We start from the raw sequence: 20,019 nt of genomic DNA on the forward strand, positions 1-20,019 counted from the left end.
AGTTGTAGATAGAATTAAGGTTGGTAATCAGTGATCTTGAGATGGAGAGGGTCTCCTGGATTATACAGGTGGCCAAATGCAGTCACAAATATCCTTAAATGTGGAAGAGGGAATTGCAAGAGAGAGTCAGAGAGAGAGAGAGAGAGATTTGAAGATGCAACGCTGCTGGCTTTGAAGATGGAGGACGGGGCCATGAGTTAAGGACACAGGCAGCTGGTAGTAGCTGCAAACGGCAAGGAGATGGATTCCTCCCAAGAGCCTCCAAAAGGCACACAGCCCTCCAAACACCTGGATGTTAGCCCAGTGAGACTTGTGTTGGGCTACTAACCTACAGAGCTGAAAGATAATATAAACTTGTATTGTATTAAGCCACCAAGTTTGTGGTAATTTGTTATAGCAGCAATCGAAAACCAGTAGAGTCAAGGAACAGAATTGCAACAGACCCGTGGTGCCAACCTAGGATGGATCACGTACCAATACACTCCCCACGGAGGTCCAGCTGGAACCCTTTGTTGCACTCACACCGGTAACTCCCAGGAGTTGGAATGCAGCGTCCATTTTGACAGAGATAGCGGACCAACTGGCAGTAATCAGTGACGTTGACTGGCAGCACCCCTAGAAGAACATTAAGCCCCAATAAAATTATTTTAACTATGGTACCTTTCATCAGTACTTAATCTGACAATAATGAACAAGATGTTGAATCAGAAAGGAAAGAGGACACTCTTTGGGCAAAGGTCGTCTAGTGACAACAGAACATATTTCCACCCTGCCAACAGAGATCACATTGCACTACGTGTGCATAGCGGAGCTAGCAACCCAGCTGCAGGCTGCTTTTCCCTGCCCTCTTCACCACCTCACTCTCAAACCTCTAGTTTGCAGAAATAACAAAGGCATAGAGAGATTGGTATTGAACTACTTATGAAACTGCCTTGCAAGCTCTATAACCTAAAGTATAATTTTATATCCTCTCTATTAACCCTTTCCGTGAATCAGATTTAACTATCGCCCATAACTCTCCCATAGTTGCCTGAAAACATCCATAACAAAAGGACATTAATCTCTGGAGAATAGGAAGCCTCCCGTTTTTCTCTATGCAATAGGAAAATTGAGATATATAGATGATATAGATACAGATAACATATGTAAACCAAAAATTAATATAACAATTTATAAACTTATTTAATGACTAAAGCAGCATAAATAAACAATAAAAAATGTTAACTTGAACAATGCAAGAAAAATAACTAGATGATTTTTGAATTCTTACGTGGTGGTTCCCGAGATGGATATGGATATTCCACTGGTGGTCGAGGGACCGGAATTTGAGGTCCAGGAGGAAAGCCAGGAGGAACAGGGAGAACTGGAGGAATGGGGCCAAGGGGTGGGGGAGGATATTCTGGTCTCCCAGGAATTACCATAGGAACAGAGCACAGCTTGTTGAAATCCTCTAGAAAAACACAACAAAACAAAACACAACAGCTGAGCTGTAGCTTATGATCATAGGCCCACAGAAGTCATCCTTATTTTTTTAAAGATTTTTTGAATAAAATTGATCCTCAAAACTCACAGGTCAATTGGAGAAAAGAAAAAGGAGCAACTGACTGGATTTCCATTTTTAATACCTGCAGCAGCAACCACTCTGGAACAATATTTCAAAACCAAAGCCCTATTCCTCCCAAAACCTCGGAGTCTTTATTTGTATCAACATTCACCTCGTGGAAAACATAAAGTATTACTTTCTCCATCCAGTCCCACCTGTGGATCCCACAGGGCTCCACAGAATACATTAAAAAGTTTGGATTTTATTTTATGCACAGTGTAAAACCACTGGATATCTTCAACAGGGGCGGGACATGATCAGATGACCATTTTCGGAAGATCATGCTTACAATTACAACATATGAAGAACATTACTGTGGGGAGGCAAGGCTGTCACAGAAGACCAAGGGGGAGATGATGATGTCTGGATGGGGGAGGCAGTGATTGAATCAGACAGAAGTGGACCAATCTGAAGCACATTTTAGAGATAAATGTATAGTGCTCAGTGAAGTAATAAGTGTCAGAGCTCATGAGACAAGAAGTCAAGAATGACTCCTAGTTTTCTGGTTGAGCAATTGGGTGAATGTTGGCGCCCTTCCCTGGATGGGAAAAACCATGGTGGTAGCAGGTTTGGTGGGTAGAAGCCAAGTTCCATTTTGAACGTATGAGTTTTGAGATATCAGACATCCAAGTGGAGCTATCACTTCGCAGTTGTAAAAGACAGTGTGAAGCTTAGAGGAATCAAGGCTAGATGTGAGTTTCAGAGTCATCAGTACAGACAGGTGATATTCAAAGCCATGGGGATGGATGAGCTCATGTAAGGGTGGTGTGGAAGGGGAAGAGAAGGGAGTACAAGGACAGAACCCTGAAGAATACTGATTCATAAAAGAAAGCATTATCAATGGAGAAGTGGTCCGTAAGGGGAGGAGAAATACCAAGGGGTGGTGGGTCTGGTATTAATGCTGCATAGTGACCGTCTGAATGAGGACATCCTGACTTCATCATCTGCTTTCCTATGATTCTGCATTTTCAGGATGATTACTATTTTTCACAGCATCAGGTCTTTATCAAATAAACCATCTTTAGGTTTTGACACATTTGTTCTGGGCTTCCAAAAGGCTGTTTTTAAGCAGTATCCAGGTTTCCAAGGCTGTATTTATTTTATTCATTTTCATGTTGCCTACAAATAGCCATGTTTTATCACAGTTGCCTTCTGTAAGTAGCCTATGTGACTTTTACATTTCATTTCTTTCCTCTCTTGCTAGGATGTTGGTAATTTTATTTTCCCAGTTGCGATTTTCTCATGGATACCTTCTATGCTAGTTTTAGCCATTAATAGAAATTAGACTAATATTTTTCTTTTCCTTACAGACTACAATTTAACTTATTTTCAGATAGTAACATGTCTTACTGAAATGCATTCATATTTCAACCCCATGGGACATTCTGCCAATTTATATGAGGTTAAATATGCCTAGCTACTATGAACGGTACTTTCTGGTCCGTTTCTAAAGTTTCTTCATTCTTATTTGACATTTCCAGCTCAGGTCAAGTTTATGTTTTCAGAGAATTCTCTTATAGCATTTTAATTATGATTTCACTGGAATTTCAAATCACAGAGATACTGACATACTCGAATGTATTTGTAAAGGAATTCTATGTTGTTCATGCTTCCCTGACTCAGGATGTCACAATCCTGCTTGTCAACCAACAATGACTCTTCCTATAGACTGATCATCTGTATGTGCCATATCCATCATTCCCTGGGAACCTGCTCTTACCAAATTCCTATCACTAAGACTGTGTAGTCTTTGAAGTCAGGGATCATCTCTAACTCATGACTAGTTCCCACTCTCAGCCTTGCCCTGCAAATTGCACATAACAGGAATTCATTAACTATGTGCTGGATTTAACTGAATGACAATTATATTACAGAACTCACTTTGCTTCTAAGCATTTGTAGGTACCAATTCAGCCTTTCTTTTTAAGACTTTTTGAATTTATGTAAAAGAAATAACTTATCAGCCTTTGTGCTAATTAGGTGGGTATTTTATTTTAAGAATGCCATTAAAATTCATCTTAACCTCTCTAGGAAAGTGCATCAGACTGAATCCTATATTTCTTCCTATTTTTTACAGATTAGTAATCTTCTCATTGCCCCTTTACATTCAGGATCAGCAACATGGCGCTAATTTTGTTCAGCTGATGTCCATCTTTCCTATCTCCACTGAACCCAAGATGATGCTGATTTATTTTTTAAAGAGTAAAAAGCTGGCCAATCTAAAATCCTTCCTGCGTCACTCTCTGTAAGAGCCCAGATCTCTAGCACTGGTACTGGAACATTTGGACAAACAAAAACCTACCTGCAAATTATTTTGCTCTATAAATCTGTTTTGCCCAAGGCTTCTCAGGGCTGTGCATCTCTCAGTGGTATACCTGGGAGAACAGCTCCCTGTAAAGCCACACACAGGAACCTGGTCGTCTTCTCCAACTGTCCCAAAGTAGGTCTTCCTGCAGGCACCTAAACCTGCTCTAGTCCTCTTCTCTATTCAACGCCTTAACACAGGAAGGAATCCACATCAAAGCTGCTGATTTCCTAAGTTAACGTATGCATTTTAAAAGCCATTGTCCTGGTACCTAGGCCCTGACTTAGTAGGAAGTCATGTGCTTCTAAACAGTGATCCACTAAATGGTTCCCTACTGGACTAAAGAAGGTAAAGTTCATCTATGTATTTGTTTATTTATGTATTATTTTTAATTGACAAGTAAAAATTGTATATATTCATTGTGCACAACGTGATGTTTTGAAATATGCTCAACTGGTGGGAAAGATGTTGCCTAGTAAGTTGCTCTATTTGAATGCCTCCTATAGCAAGATTTTGCTGAATATTGTGGAAGTGTAAAAAGCATGAGAAATATGAGGCTACAATAATGAATGAGATTTCCTAATGAGATTGATCAACCAGTAAAAGAGCAATGTGTGAACACACATATAGGACTCATGCCACAGTCATACTACCAGCCAGAACCACAGGAGCACGAGGAAGAAGGGAGCACTTCCAGCTGCAGCTACCTGGGGACATTCATGGATTAGGTCATGTTTGAGTAGATCTTTAACAAGACTAGAGGACATATAACAGGCAAGGATGGCAGGAGTAGGGAGAAAGAGACTGAACTGGCAAGAAGTTTTAGAAAAAAAGTCAACTTGAATTTAGAAATGCTCAGATTGGGTGCAATGAAAACTCAATCATATAATTTAAACTACTATAAAGAACAAGAATTAAAAGGTGAACTGGGATCAGATTTGGGGACTCTAAATGCTGTGCTAAGTAGCAAATGTTCTTTGCAAGAAATGGAGTGAATTGGCCACTAAATATTGCCTGAGTTCGTCCTGGAGAAATATTTTTGGATATCTTTCTGGACTAACGAAAGTGTGCTGTATTTATATATTTGTTTAGTTATGTATTTCAAACTAACGAATACAAATTGTATGCATTCATTGTATACAACATGGTGTTTTGAAATATGCTCAATTAGTCAAAAGGTGTCTCCTTTTTCCCCCTAGACACAATTTTTTAAACTGAACTTCACTGACTCATACTTTGGGAAAGATACATGGCAACGGTGGATTTCAGAGACTAGTTAGGAGGCTGCAGGAACAGTCCAGGCTACAGAAAATATGCTTCTAATGGAAACAAAAAAATGGACAGATAAAAGAGATACTGTGAAGGAAAAAAAAAATAAGCAGGACTTTGCAGGAAGGAAAGAGTCCAATGTTAAGAAAAAGGAAATGTGTCTCCTGAACAACTTATCTGAAAAATTCTGAGAGCTGAGTTTTACCCTACTGAGCTTTTGAGTACTATATGAGAGCCAGTAAGTACTAAAATGAGAATAAGTACTTCCCCAAAAGGTTTCTGTTAAGTAGTAATAAGCCAGCTAAGTCAAAAGCAGTACCTGAAAACAGTACTCTTCATACAGACCTCTGTTTTTTCTCTCTGCATTATGTGGGGAGATTTCCCTGGATGTCATCTCTTATACTTTTTGGAGTCTATTCATTTACCCCGGTTTCCATTATGTCTGCATCATGCACATCGTCATTGGGCTTGTGAGGATATTCTGCAGATAACAGGGCTCTTACCGGTTGCTCTGATGGGACACATCTCAGGGGCGACAGTGACCCCTGGAGACCAGCATCGGCCGGCATCACAGCAGCACTGCATTTTGGTTATGGACTGTGGCAGCTGGTTAGAGCAGCGTCCGTTTGTCAGTGCTGTGTAACAGTATCCTGGGCGAACATCTGAGGACAAAGAAACACATACACACACACATCACTGAGATGAGACTTGTAACAACACTCCCCGGCCACAGCAGCTCCACACTTCACACTTGGGCTACGGCAGGATTAATTCACACCTCTGCCCCCTGGAAGGGAAGCTGCGAGCGCTGCACGGGAACAATGCTCAGTCAGAAATCCCTGGTCTCACACCTTTTGCCCCTGTGTGCTGGTGCACATGGCTGAAGTCCCACATTCCATACCCAAGGTGGGAACGAATGATTAAAACCATGTGTACCATAGGAAAAGAGAGACTAAGAAAATCACCAGCAGTGACAGTCAATTATATACACATCTTTATATGTCTCTATGCTGAAGAGAGACTGGGTTTTCCTTGGTTTCAAACTACTTAATTCGAGTCATTTTAGGAAAATAGTTATGTAAATCTATTTTAAAACAACATTCAGTCTATATTTCTAAAAGATCTTTCTTATTTTTCAGTCTGTAACTGTGAGAGTCAGACCTAAGTTTTTTGTTTTGTTTTGTTTTGTTTTTTTTAAAGAATGAGCCACTTTGCATTTAGATCCAATGCTTATTAGTCAAGATTTCCTTTTGTCTTGGGGCCCTAACAGATTTTATAAGGTACTAATTATTTATAACTTCAAAATGGCACATGATTCCAAGTTCTTAGTCCTATAGGATACAATAGCTCTAGAAGGATTTTGTTGTTGTTTTTGGCAGAAAGTGTCTTCTCAAAGCAACACGGTAAGACACTTTTCTACATCACTTCTATTGGGTTACATCATGTCTAAGTGTCATGATGTCCGACACACTGCAGTGCAACTCTGGGTTACTGAAAGAGTTTGTGACACAGGAAAAACCTAACGGCTCGCTACGCCTTTGAGATATTACCATGAAACAGTGAAGGCGGGTAGCAAAGTGCAAAACACTTTTACCTGCCTGACATGTGCCGAGGGTGTACCTCTCTTCAAGTAAACTGTATCTCTATAGAGATCACATAAAATTAAATTTTGAATAGTAAATAATATTGTCAATATGCTTGTTATTTAAAGCAGGGGTCTCCAACCCTCAGGGGCCCCCATCCCCAGTCCTGGTCTGTGGCGTGTGAAGAACTGGGCTGCACAGCAGGGGTGAGCGGCAGGTGAATGAGTGAAGCTTCATCTGTAGGTACAGCTACTCCCCATTGCTGGTATTACCGCCTGAGCTCCACCTCTGTCAGATCAGTGGCAGCACTAGATTCTCATAGGAGGGTGAACCCTGTTGTGAACTGCGCATGCGAGGGTTCTAGGTTGCGTGTTCCCAATGAGAATCTAATGCCTGATGATCTGTCACTGTCTCCCATCACCCTCAGATGGGACCATCTAATTGTAGGAAAACAAAGCTCAGGGCTCCCTTTGATTCTACATTATGGTGAGTTGTATAATTATTTCATTATATATTACAATTTAATGACAACAGAAATAAAGTGCACAATAAATGTAATGTGCTTGAATAATCCTGAAACCATCCTCTCCTCCAAGTCCATGGAAAAATTGTCTTCCACAAAACCAGTCCCTTGTGCCAAAAAGGTTGGGGACCACTGATTTATAGGAATATAAAGGTTAAATCCTTTTGTAAAGCAAAGATCTTGCATAGCCAAAAATCCATCCCTGGGTTTCCTGTAAGTCTGAATGTTAAATTTCAAGTTTTCTCAAAGAGGGTCATACCTGCAATTGTTATCATCCACATCATTCTTAAGAACACAAAGCCCTCATGTCTTGAGGTTTCAATAAATTAATAAAATGAAATAAAATAAAAACAAGGCTAATTTAGAAACATTTAAATTATTAACATCAAGTGAAGAAGGCTAAAACAAACCTAGACAAACCATAAAAGAAAATTATGGGTCAGTTTTAAAGGATACAAGATTATTTCCGAAAAGTACTTAAAACCACTAGCCAGTATAAATGTGCTTTCCAGAATTTTTTTGTGGTTCCCGTTCCTGTACCTCTGGTCAGACTAATAGTTTCACCAAAGAGGCAGAACAAGTTTTATTCCAGCCTGGTCCAGGATAAACGGCTGGAGAGGGAGTATAGACAAGTATGCTCTCTGTGAAGCCTCAGGTGGCACCTCCCCCGTCAAGAGGGCAGAGAAATTGAACTTCCTACATTCTAATTTGCAATGCCTTAAAACCACTAATACTTTATATACTTGGGAATTAGTAAATATTTGGGGCATGGAAACCAAAGACTGTTGAGAATGGGAAGAGATATTCAAAACTGGCTTATATCCCAGCTTCAAATGAATTCGGTGGTCAAAACCCAGTGTAAACACTTGACCAAATTATGGAATTTGTACATATAATTTTCAGCATGGGCTATCTTTCAGAGCAAAACTAGGGCCTACAGTTGCCAATGACAAAAGCTTAATGGGCTAATGTCTATTATTTTGCTAATTAACTACGATACCATGTTATTGCCCATCTGGCTGACTTATATGTTAAATCAATGGGTCACAAACTCTTGAGCAAAATGGTGAATGCTAGGGGTAAAAAAAATTACAAATCAAGTTTGGGTTACTGGCAGTCCCTGATTTACAGATGGCACCTGCACATATAAAAATAATTTTTCTAATTTCTTTTTTTTTGCTGAAGAAGTACCTTTGTTAAAAACACACATTTATATAACTTATAATTTTAATGAAAACCTACAGGCTAATAAGTAAAGGAAGTAAAAAACTGAAAATCAGAAACCATTTGGATGGAGGACCTGACCCCCAGGACACCTCAGCCTGAAGTTTTTCACTTCGTTAGGCAGCAGTGCCACATCAAGTTGCGGGGAAACCGTTGCGGTGATATGACATTTTGTACAGAGGGTAAGGGGTGGCTGTAGACTAACCTGAACACCTTCAGGAGCCAAGCTAAGGGGAGAAGAATGTCAGGATCTGGAGGACATAAAGGGACACATAAGGAACCACAAACACCTTCCATTTTAAATCTGCCCTGGCCAAGACACCTGGCAAGGAGGAGGAAATCTCACTCTTTTCTCCCCTTTTGAATCACTTGGCCCCTTATTCTCAGGACCCAGAAATCACATTATATCAAAGCAAATATATTATGGATTAAATAGGTGTTTGCAGGTCGTCCTAGCCTGTCAACAGGCCTCTCCTAACCTGTCATCAACATGGTTGTGTACAACCAGGAGCTAGGAGTGGTGAGGCTCAAACTAGGGAAAGGACATCTTTATGACTCCTAGGAGTCGAAGAGAGAGAACACAACAATATAAAAAGACAACCCTACAGGCAGTATTACAAATGCCACAGGAAGATCACAGAACAACAAATAAAATAATACTAAGAGAGCTTAGAACACAAAGGGAGCTCGGGGCTGGGAGGTCTGAGAGTCTCAGAATGTGGGGGCAGAAGGTACCCGTTGGAATTTTATGGTTAGAAGAAATGTGCACGGAAGATACTGCATACCACTATCTACATAGTGGGTTTTCTATTGGTGAGACCAACTAATTCCAAACAACTGTCTTACGAACAAGCCTTGGATTTGTTTATACTGTTAGGGGCTATTTCTATTTTCTCATCACTAGGGATAGGGTCTCTGTTGCTTACGATGGAGGGAAATAGGAGCACTGGGGAAGGCAGAAAGGTCACTTGGATCATTTTGTATGACAAGTTGCTAATTATGGGCACAATAGAGTTCCAAAGAAGAAACGGGGCTTGCCTAGGGATCTGGCAGGAAAGAGCGAACTGCATCCAGAGCTGAGGGGTAGGAGGCAATGAGGGAAGTCTGGGCTGTGCACTCAGGTCACAATGGAATCCCAGATCCCTCTCTCACTACCCACTTAAACTACTGGGCCATTATTTATCTAGCCTCTCTCAATCTCAGCTGCTTCCCATCTACCGCTGTGAAATGAACACTAAGTCAGATAATTTACATAAAACACCTCATACCCCGTGATCCAGGGATCTTAGTTCCCCTCCCTTCCTCCTTTGTAAAAAGTTAGTATGGATATATTTGATAAAAAGAAAATAACTTTTAAAATGTGAACCATCTGATATGTAAATATATCTTAATCTTCACGCAGTTTGAGGCTTTCTTAAAGTCCTTAAATATCAGACTGTGCACTTTGGAACTTGAATTTTAATCTAGAACACTGCACTTTGAAAGAAGTCTTAACAATTGTTAAATCCAGCAGCTGTCAACTCTATTTTTTTTTTTTTTTTCCAGACAAAGTCTCGTTCTGTCACCCAGGCTGGAGTGCAGTGGCATGATCTCAGCTCACTGCAACCTCTACCTCCCGGCTTCAAGAGATTCTCCTGCCTCAGCCTCCCGAGTAGCTGGGATTACAGGCGCCCGCCACCACGCCCGGCAAAGTTTTGTATTTTTAGTAGAGACAGGGTTTCACCATGTTGGCCAGCCTGGTCTTGAACCCCTGACCTCAGGCAATCTGCCCGCCTTGGCCTCCCAAAGTGCTGGGATCACAGGTGTGAGCCACTGCGCCCAGTCAAATCTAATTTTTAAACAATAGAACCCCTTATTTAATTGATACCTGACATGGAAGCCTAACACTCACAGCAGATAAAGTGAAATTGCTATGCCTAGACTGCGTGTGTGGGAGTGTGGCGGGGACAAGAGCCCTTTCCACTCAGCCCTCTCCCTTTTCTCTGTGCTCTCCCCAATCCCTGCAGCGCTGGAGAGCTTTGAAACACTTGAAGGATCCACTGGACAGACTGAAAACCACTGATTTCTAAGTCCTAATGGAAAACTACTGAGGGTTTGAGCAAGAGTGTTATTTAATCAAAGCACTATTTTAGGAAGATAAATCTGACAAAATGGATTGTAGAGAAGCCAAGAAGCAGGGAGACCAATTAAGAGATTATTAAAAAATTTCAGGCCAAATTAACATAGATTCCGGGGAATGACTGAAGGTGGGGGTAAAAAGAGAGAGACACCTGGGATGGCTTCAAGGTTAAATGCTGCATGACTGCAACATTAATTAACAGACTGAAGATATCTGTAAGGTCTCCCGGATCATCCCTCTTTTATGGGAGGCAAAACGTCTCCAAAAAAGACCACAAGGTGCCTCTGTTTTTTAAGAGGGCAGTGAACTGTTAAACACTTTTCTAAAAATGTACATTTTACCTCAAATGATAAATTATATGTGCCCCTTAACAAGCTTGTCTAGAAAGTTGTTTGTTATGGAAGTGACATATGCAAACCATGCATGCTGTTTGTAATTAAACCTACCTATGCATCTGGTACCATCTGGAGAGGTGTAAAAACCAGGAGGACATTTGCAAAAGTAACTGCTGACTGTGTTTGTACATTCGCCCCCATCACAGATCCCAGGAATGGTGCTGCATTCATCAATATCTGGAATATAAAAAAACAATCTCAGCATTTGTAGAACACAATATAAAACCGTTCATCAGTACAAGGATTCAGACGTAAATACTCGACAAATCATGTCCCTGGAAACAGCCATCTTTAAAAAGTACAAGCTGCATGGAGAACAGTCAATTCAAAGGTAGATGCTGCTTCTTTCAACACAGACTTACCCAAAAGATTTACCAAATTCAGCAGACTAGGGCAAAATGAAATGACCCCCCTTTAAAATCTAAAACTGTGTACTGTTGTTTCACCAAGTAACTATAGCATGCTAATGTTACAAATGTTATTTATTTTAAAATTTTGTTTTCCTTTTGTTTCCATGTTTTGCATTAAGTTAAACTCCCCGACTAATTATTTTATATTCCGCATCACTTCTTGCATTGCTTTTCAATCTATTTTCCACAACACAGATACTGAAATCCTACAGAGGAGATCTTGTGGTCTGAGTGTTGACCCCAACTTGGCCAATTTGGTGTTCTCAGTGGCACCCAAACTACCATTATGATGGTCTTTTGTGGTTGGTGAATGAACTGTGATGGACTGGGTGCTCTAACCAATGTCCCCTTCAAAGAGGGACTTGCTGCCTAGGAGGCTGGGAATACTGTCAACAGATGGTCTTTGGCTCTCAGCCCCTTCCGAGATAGCCTGAGTCGCAGAGAGCCCCCTTGCCCAAGGCACCCCACACCCAATAAGCAATTGTGGAGGAGGATCAAAGTCTGGTGCATCCTGCCCCAGTGGGAGACAACACTGACGGCCACTCCAATTCCCCAATTCCTTCTGGGGCCAGTGGAGGCTGTTGATGGGCTGCACCCCAGCTTGCCTTCTCTGCACGCTCTTGCCTCTTCCCCTTTTCTTCTGCCTCTTCCCCTTCTCTTCTGCAGGTGTTGATCCCAAGGACATCCTCTAATAAACATCCTGAATGCTACGGAGGCCAAAGCTGGGGTTAGCCCTCAGACCACTGGTCTCCATCAAGGAAGCAGTAAAATTCCCTTAGGACAAATTTGACCATTTCCTTCAAGGAGAGATTTTCAATGGCCTGACCCACACACTGACAAATGTCAACAGATACGGCACCAGCAGAAGAAGAGAAAAAAAATGAGAGCTTCCTTCTTAGGCTAGAAGTAAACTCAGGGCACAGGGAATCTGCCTGGCCTCCTCTCTGAGACCAGTAGAGCTTTCTGCACTGACCCTGGGAGAGGTGACATTTGACCCAGGCCTCCCGGCAGTATTACAATGGCCAGGCTGACACCATTAAAACTGGGAAAGGCTTATGACCCCCAATAAGAACATTTATTCTGTAGGCTAAGTGCTCTCTTCATTTATAAAACAAAATAGAGTTCTAAGTGAACCAGATTCAAGTATCTTCTGACTCAGGTTCACCCTGTTAGTAAAAAAGGCAGCAATGACAGTGTTTACATGCAGTTTAACCTTTTTAAAACCAAAATCACCATTCTTCCAAGCTAGGCTAGAGGCTAAACCAAACAATATTTCACTGCTTATATTAGAGTCAATGCTAACATAAACAGCACTGTCATTGCAAAATTATGTAACGGTAAAGGTGCATATTCTATTCTGACAGACACAAATTTCACTAGAGTCTGTGAAAGGGTCAGGTAGAGAAACTGCCAAGGGCAGACAGAGCCTAGGGTTACCCACGTAATATCTCAAGGCAGCCACACTTCTGCTTAACACAAACAAAAGGCAAGTATGTCAAAGACCCTACAGGATTCAAAGCTTCATTTAAGGATAGAGAAAGGTATAATTACAATTAAGAAGAATGTACTTTTTTCAAAGTGTCCCTAAAAGTTAACATCTGAGTCCTGCCAAAGATGACATGAGGAGACAATGTGGTATTATATTTTTTCTCAGCCCATTAATATAAATGACAGCTACCATTCGTATTAAGGCCACATCAATATCCAAAAAGTTTAAGTGACAGCCTATGTCAGAAAATTTTATTTAAAAAATAGAATTAACATTGGCAGAATGGGGGAATCATCTTTTCCATGCTGGCTGAGTGAGATTTGGGCCCTTTATTGAAGATAACAATAACAACGACAATAATGATGAGAGTTTGCAGGTGCTGAGTGCTAGGCAGAGTCAAAATGCTTGATGAGTGTCCAATCATCTAATTCTTACAATACAGGTAGGATTGTGGGCCTGATTCTATACCTCTGCTGCCCAGGTACACCTCTTGCATTACACTGAGGCCTTCAGAAAACTGACACGAATCAAACCTGAAACAACAGCAAAGAGGCTCATCATTTATAAAGGGAGGCTAAACCCAAGTCTCCAACTGGCAGGGGTTTTTAGGGTGGGTGTGGGGAATTTCCACCTAGGTACATGTCTTTGAAAGCCAGCAGGTCACGAAATAGGTCACACTGCACACCTCCCTGAGTTCACACAGATTAAGATAAAATGGGACTAGGCCAAATCATTACATTTGAAGGAGCTTAAATGACTTCAAATTCCCCCAATATGTCCCCTTCTCAGTGACACACCCTCTTGCCTTCAGGTGGCTAGTGCCTTCCCCCTTTCCTAAACCATCTTGCTTCTCAGTGGCATGGCTTTGTAACAAATAAAAGCAAGAGTTCTATCTATTACCAGGCTGTGGTGGAAATTCCTGATGGCAAAGGCCAGAATAAGGTGTTTGAATTGGATTCGCTCACACTCTGAAACTCGTTCATATGAATTTATTATTTCTCCAAGTTCTTCCCACTCTATGTTCGTCTCCTTTTAATTGAATTTCAGGCATCCCAAGTTAAGAGGGAACTTGAGAACGGTGACTTTCTCAGAGTTTCTACAAATCAGGCTGTGTCAAATGCCAGTCATGAAAGTAAACCAGGTGGGGAGGCCTAGTGGGGAGTGGGGCTTGGCTGGGAAGAGCTATTTCCATGCTCTGGACACTTCTCCCTGCTTCCTTGAGGCAGCAAAGGAGGCAGAGCTGCTGGGGAGTAGCTGTCCCATGGTAGCTGTCCACGACTCCACTGGCTTCTTGCTGTGACCTTAAGAAGAGACACAAATGGCAGATCTCTTCCTTCCTATTTGCCATCTGTCCTTTGTTTTTGCTCCTTCTCATCCTTCAGTCTCATCTGTTCTCCCAGAGCATTCTCCTTGTGCCTAGGCTCCTTTATCCTATGGCTCCTCTGGCAGAATGGGAGGAAAGAGTGTGGAGGGCAGATGGATGGAGCTTGGTGTCTGTTCTGGGACGGGCATCACCATCTATTACTCGGCTATCGAGAAGCTCCATCCAAGATTGTGGACGTGACAAGAGAAGCCCCATCCTGACAGTTAACCTGATCCTGACTGCCTAGATACTAACACAATGAGAGAAAAAAATTAAAACCTATGGCAGCTGTTTAAAAGTAACATGTGACACACTAATGATCATGAATGCCACTGAGCCTGTGAGCTTAACTTTGATTGTACAAACTCAACCCAGTGTAAAATGTATCACTAAAAACTAAACAAGCTGACTCTTCCAGTCACGTTGACTATTTTATAGTCACACCATGTACGCCAGCTTTTATTCATGCTGCATCCGCTGTCTGATCACAACTTAAAAATGGAGTCTGAATTCTGGAACTGGAAAGAACCCCCAGATAGCATCTTGTTCAACCCCCTCATTTGAAAGTTGAAGTAACTCAGAGATGGTAATTGACTTATCTAAGATCACACAAAGGATTAGAGACTTGACCAGACGGCATCAAGGATGGGGGCCAGGCCTGCCTTATTTCCAGGGCTCTTTCACCTTCACCACAGAGATGTTTTTTTCAACTAATTGTATAGAGAGAGCCAGTTACCTTGAACAGTAAAAGTCTAGGGCCTGCAACCAGCTGAAGAGGACGGAGCTCCATCTGTGGTACTGGGTTAAGCTACCCCGGGAATTCTCCTTAGCTTCTGACAGGATAAGAGCCTCTAACAGTAAGTAGCCATGAGATAAATATGCCATTATTTTGGAAAGGGGAAGTCCTGAGGTTTTTGGCTCACATATTATGGAGTGCATGGATTTAAAAGCTACATTTTTTAAAAGGTCCAGTGCATCATGCAGTGCTATTATAATTGCTAAAGGCTGGGCTGACGATAATCTAAATCCCAAAATATTAGTGGTTAATTAGGAATCCAACAGACTTCTTCCAGAAATAAAACTTAATCCCTTAATTACACTCTTTATTTCTTAATTTCCTCTCATAGTAACCTATGCAAATACAGACTTGGTTTCCAAAGAAAAAGGTTCATGTGTTCTTTCAGCATGCATACTCTACAGTCATCGGAAACATCAACAAAGGAAGGCGGGCATGAACTCTGTTTCCTTTTTTCTCAAATCACAGCTATAAATCTCAATCTTTTCCTTCTTATATGTATGAAAAGTTAATAATTGTTATTTAAATCCCTTTAGCTTGTTAATTTACATTTCAAAATGTTCTCCAGTTATATGTATTTATAAAACACTTTTCCATAACCTTTTTTTTTTTTTTTTTAGTTTTTGGAAAGAGGGACATTTTAGGAAGGAAGTGAGAATTCTGCAAAAGGAAGATCTCATGGAAAGCAACTCGAATAATGGCATTCTCAGATCTGAGAGAGTGAGGGTTAGCATCTTGTGAATTTGCTAAAGTCAATTTGATGGAATTGGTTTTTTTTCTTGAAAAAGTTCTATAAAAAGTACTCAATTCCACCCCCCTCCAAGTCAAAAGGAAGATAACTTTAAAAAGCCACTCAAAGCAATGGCAAAGGTACCAGGACATTTTCACAAGGGCACAGAACCCCATGGTTATACTGATCATCTTTCCAGGGTACATATTCAGTGATTACAGACCAGACTTCCTGGGTTCCCTCTATTGACCATCGAGACACCAGCTGATGTCCAGAGTTATGCCATTTCCACAGTGAGACACTGTAACTGGAAAGGAGCAAGGACGTCGAAGAAGTGAACCCAGCTTGCCAAGAGCTCTCAGGGCACTTCCTGATTACTTTCCTACCAAAGTAAGACAAGTTAACCCTGCTCACACCAGTCTCCAGGCCAGAGAATGTATAGTACTAACAGGACATTCTCGTCTAGTATCAATTTTGCATTGATATAAGAAAAAGAAGGAAAAAACCATTATCTAAATTTAATGTAACAGTAGATGGCAAAGGAAAAAAAGATCTAGTTAAACTAGTCTGTTTTTATCTTGCCACTGACTTTCACATGTAGCTGGAAAATTTTTGTGTGTGTGGAAAAGGATTAAGTAATACTCAGACTGAATTTTTGGTCCACTGGATACACCACCATAATAGGTTTCTTAGCATCAATAAAAAGATTCGAATGATTTTTCTTTCAGTCTGAGCATTAAATTAGAATCTTCTGTCTAGTCCACATCCATAGACCATTACTGTCAATTGACTTGTCTGAGTGAAAAGCAAGAGACAAAATCAATTCTAGTTCAGGCTGGAAGCCATCATAACTTCAGAAAACAAAACACAGACTGGACAAGTCATAAGGACTATATTCCCCTCAATCTTGAAACTGATTATATATTCTGAAGCTGAATATATTAAACTGAGAAAGCCTAGAAGGTAAAACACAACCTATCATTGATGTGGGTTTTGCATGTGATCAACTTTAATGGCTTGTTAATGTCATATGTGTGTGTGTATATATATATGTGCATATATATGTGTGTGTGTATATATGTGTACGTGTGTATGTGTATATATATGTATATATATGGCCTGAAAATCTATTCCAGAATAATAACTTTCATCTAGAAAAGAAGACAATGTAATATGGCTCAGCAAGCACCAGAGTGTGAATTAAAGAAGTAAATTTGCGCAGTCTTGTCTGAATGGGCTCGGACAGAGCACTTAATACACCCAAGACACCATTCCTTAATATATAATGTAGAGTGTGGAACCAGCTGAGTTCTTTGCCCCTTTCAGTGTCAACGTTCTCGGCTTCAAATTTAGATCTACAGTACAACTTCTAAAATACATTGGCCTATCGAGAGTCAACTTTATTGTTCTTTGAAACTTAAAATGTTTTTTTAAGAAGCCTTTAGAAAGAACCATTTTCTCACAACTACCCCAAAAAACTTGTATAACATGTTCAAGAATGCAATAACAATTATAAATTCAATAATGATTTATAACCTAAAAACAACTCCAACTCATAAAGATAGTTCTATCAGAGCTAGATTCTTCAGTTTCAGGGCAAGTAGATATTAAATGTCTTACATGTAATTTATGAATTGCACCTTAAATTTAAAACTGTCTTTTGCTTGTCTGATATACAGTGGCAACCGACAAGGTTAATTATCCAGCCCAGACAAATAACTTAGAACGTACTCACTGCTGGAGTCTAGGGGCATAAATACAACAGCATCTGTTTTCAATAAAAATGCATCCATCTAAATGAAACCTCAAGGTGGGGTGAATTGAGATTGAAGGAAAAAGTTTTCTCTTCTGATCCTGATGAGAGATGTAGCCCTGAGAATGCTGTTACACTACTGTCAGACATTACTATGTGTAAGTTACATGTACTCATCAAACAAACGAGAGTCCAATGCTGCCTACATATTTTCTAGATGCTCCCCTCTCACAAAGAAATTATGACCGTAACTGGAAGTCAGGCCTCATTTCAGCAAATAGCAGTAGCAGTAGTGGTGAATATAAACACATCCTCTCTATATATCTTTGCAGAAGTTCAATCTATAAACTAAATGCAAATATAAAAATTATCTCAAATTACTCTTCTGTTTGACTAATATTAAAAGCTTTTCATTTGATAGGCAATTATCATCCCCCAGAAAAGAAAATCATGAGCATGTACTAGGAGCATAAATATAAGGGTTGATTGATCAATCCTGCCTCCCCACACACAAAATCAAACATACCTTTGAACTCGAAAAACTTCGGAAGATATATTATTCTGAATGATATCTAATTACCAAATTTAAATTCATGTCTCTAGAACTATGCAAAAACATGTGCCTTGAACATTTTAAACCAAACGTTGGTTCAAAAATATTTCATGTTTTTAATACTTAATTTGATTCAGATGGACCTCTTGTTTTGGGTCTATAAAAGTAGAAAAAGCTGCAGGGTTTTTCTGGTCCAATAGCACAAAAGTATATTATTACTGTTAAAAATACTACATTTACACATTCACGGGGATAACAAAGACAGAAAGATTTAGGAATAATTTGCAAACAAGCTTGTTTCTAATGTTGAGTTTTGCCTGCCCCCACTACACCCCTCACAACAACTGCAAAGCGTAAGATTTCTTACCTTCACATTTTTGTGACACTTCATTAAATTTGTGTCCAGCAGGGCATTTACACTCAAAAGACCCAACAGTATTAATGCAATTTCCTCCCTGACAGAGCCCGGGGATGGCCTGGCATTCGTCCACATCTGTCAGATTGCAGAAGACAGAGAGAAAAAAAAAGCTCATATAAAATTCATTGCAGAATACAATGTGATAATTTGTCCACAATTATGTTACCATATTTATATCGGTGGTTATTTGTCCCTCACAATATTTGGAATATGACTAGGGAAACTATTTCTCACAATTGCATTATGTAAAACACATCGTTGGATTAATAATGTTCCATAAGAAGTCACAAATATTTTTTGTTTCCCCACCTTCCATGTTTCCTAATGTAGAGGAGAGTGTACTAACTTTTGTGGGTTTTATCACATATGCAGCAAAATAGAAAGATATGTTTAAAAGGCCATTATTCACGGCCTCGTTTTTATCTCCAGATTGGTAGTAATAATCAGAGTTATTCAAAAAATCTTGCAAATCAAAATGCAATACATTTCTACAATGAAACTATCTTTAAGAGTTGTACTGAATGATTTAGTTAAAACGGAATTTATTGAAGGTCACTCAGACTACACGAGACAGCTAATGTTTTTGCACAAATGAAGTGGAAACGTTCACTTCACATTCTGGAGAAGTGCCTTGCACAGTAAAAATTAAACAACTCAGAAAATTAGGCCAACAAGTGAGAGGGATCGCTAGATGAGCGTGCAGTTTCAGCTGCTGACTTACCTTGCTGGCAGAGTGGCTGCCAGAAGGCACCTTTGTAAAGGTCAGTGAGATCATGTCTCTCCCCAGCTCCACGTGCAAGTCCATACTACGTCCTAGGAAGTTCTACATGATTCCTCTGCTCTTTTACCCATTTTCCACCCTCCTATCTCTCCCACCACACTGGATTCCTCAAATATGCCACCTGCCACAGAGCTCTGTAATGGCTGCCCCTCTGCCTGGAATATTCTTCCTCCAGAGAGCTGCATGGCCCACGATGTCTCGTTCTCCAGGTCTCTGCCCCAATGCAACTTTAGCCACGAGCCCTTCCCTTGACAGTCCAACAGCAACACCTGGCTCCTGGCTCTAATCATCCTTCCTTCCCTGTTTATTTTTTTTCCACAGGACTAACCACCCACTGACCTCATACGTGTCTGTTTTGTTTAATAAATTGATTATCTTCAATATAAGCTTCCAGAAAGCAGGGACTTTGTCCATTTTCTTCACTGCTGTATAACCAGCACCTAAGGACTAACTTGGGTTCTTACGTGTAAGCCCAAATATTAACCTTCCAGGAGCAAAATTAATCATCTCATGCTCACTACATTCTGTTATAAAGGTTATAAAAGTACCTGTACATTCTCTCCATCTCTTTGTTCATAACAGAGAAAAGTCTGATTTAATAAAGAATCCCCAAGTAAACAGTCTAATGTATTCTTTTTGAAACCTGGAAGCCTAATGTGTTCTTTTGCTTCACTCTTCATTGAGTAAAGCAAAAAATGGATTGCT

At 40.3% G+C, this 20,019-nt stretch overlaps 1 protein-coding gene across 2 annotated transcripts in view; it reads right to left on the reverse strand.

The window, feature by feature from the left end:
* The window catches only part of FBN1 (fibrillin 1), a 245,476-nt gene that overhangs the window by 113,754 nt on the left and 111,703 nt on the right, over nt 1-20,019 (reverse strand). For both annotated transcript variants that reach the window (XM_025389802.1, XM_025389803.1), the window contains exons 8-12: nt 18,483-18,608; nt 11,073-11,198; nt 5,681-5,839; nt 1,271-1,450; nt 475-615 (exon numbers count right to left, since the gene is read on the reverse strand). In XM_025389802.1, the coding sequence (XP_025245587.1) occupies nt 475-615; nt 1,271-1,450; nt 5,681-5,839; nt 11,073-11,198; nt 18,483-18,608 (732 nt within the window). The remainder of the gene's footprint in view (nt 1-474; nt 616-1,270; nt 1,451-5,680; nt 5,840-11,072; nt 11,199-18,482; nt 18,609-20,019) is intronic.

Source organism: Theropithecus gelada, chromosome 7a, assembly GCF_003255815.1.
Source record: "Theropithecus gelada isolate Dixy chromosome 7a, Tgel_1.0, whole genome shotgun sequence".
Classification (NCBI taxonomy): Eukaryota; Metazoa; Chordata; class Mammalia; order Primates; family Cercopithecidae; genus Theropithecus; species Theropithecus gelada.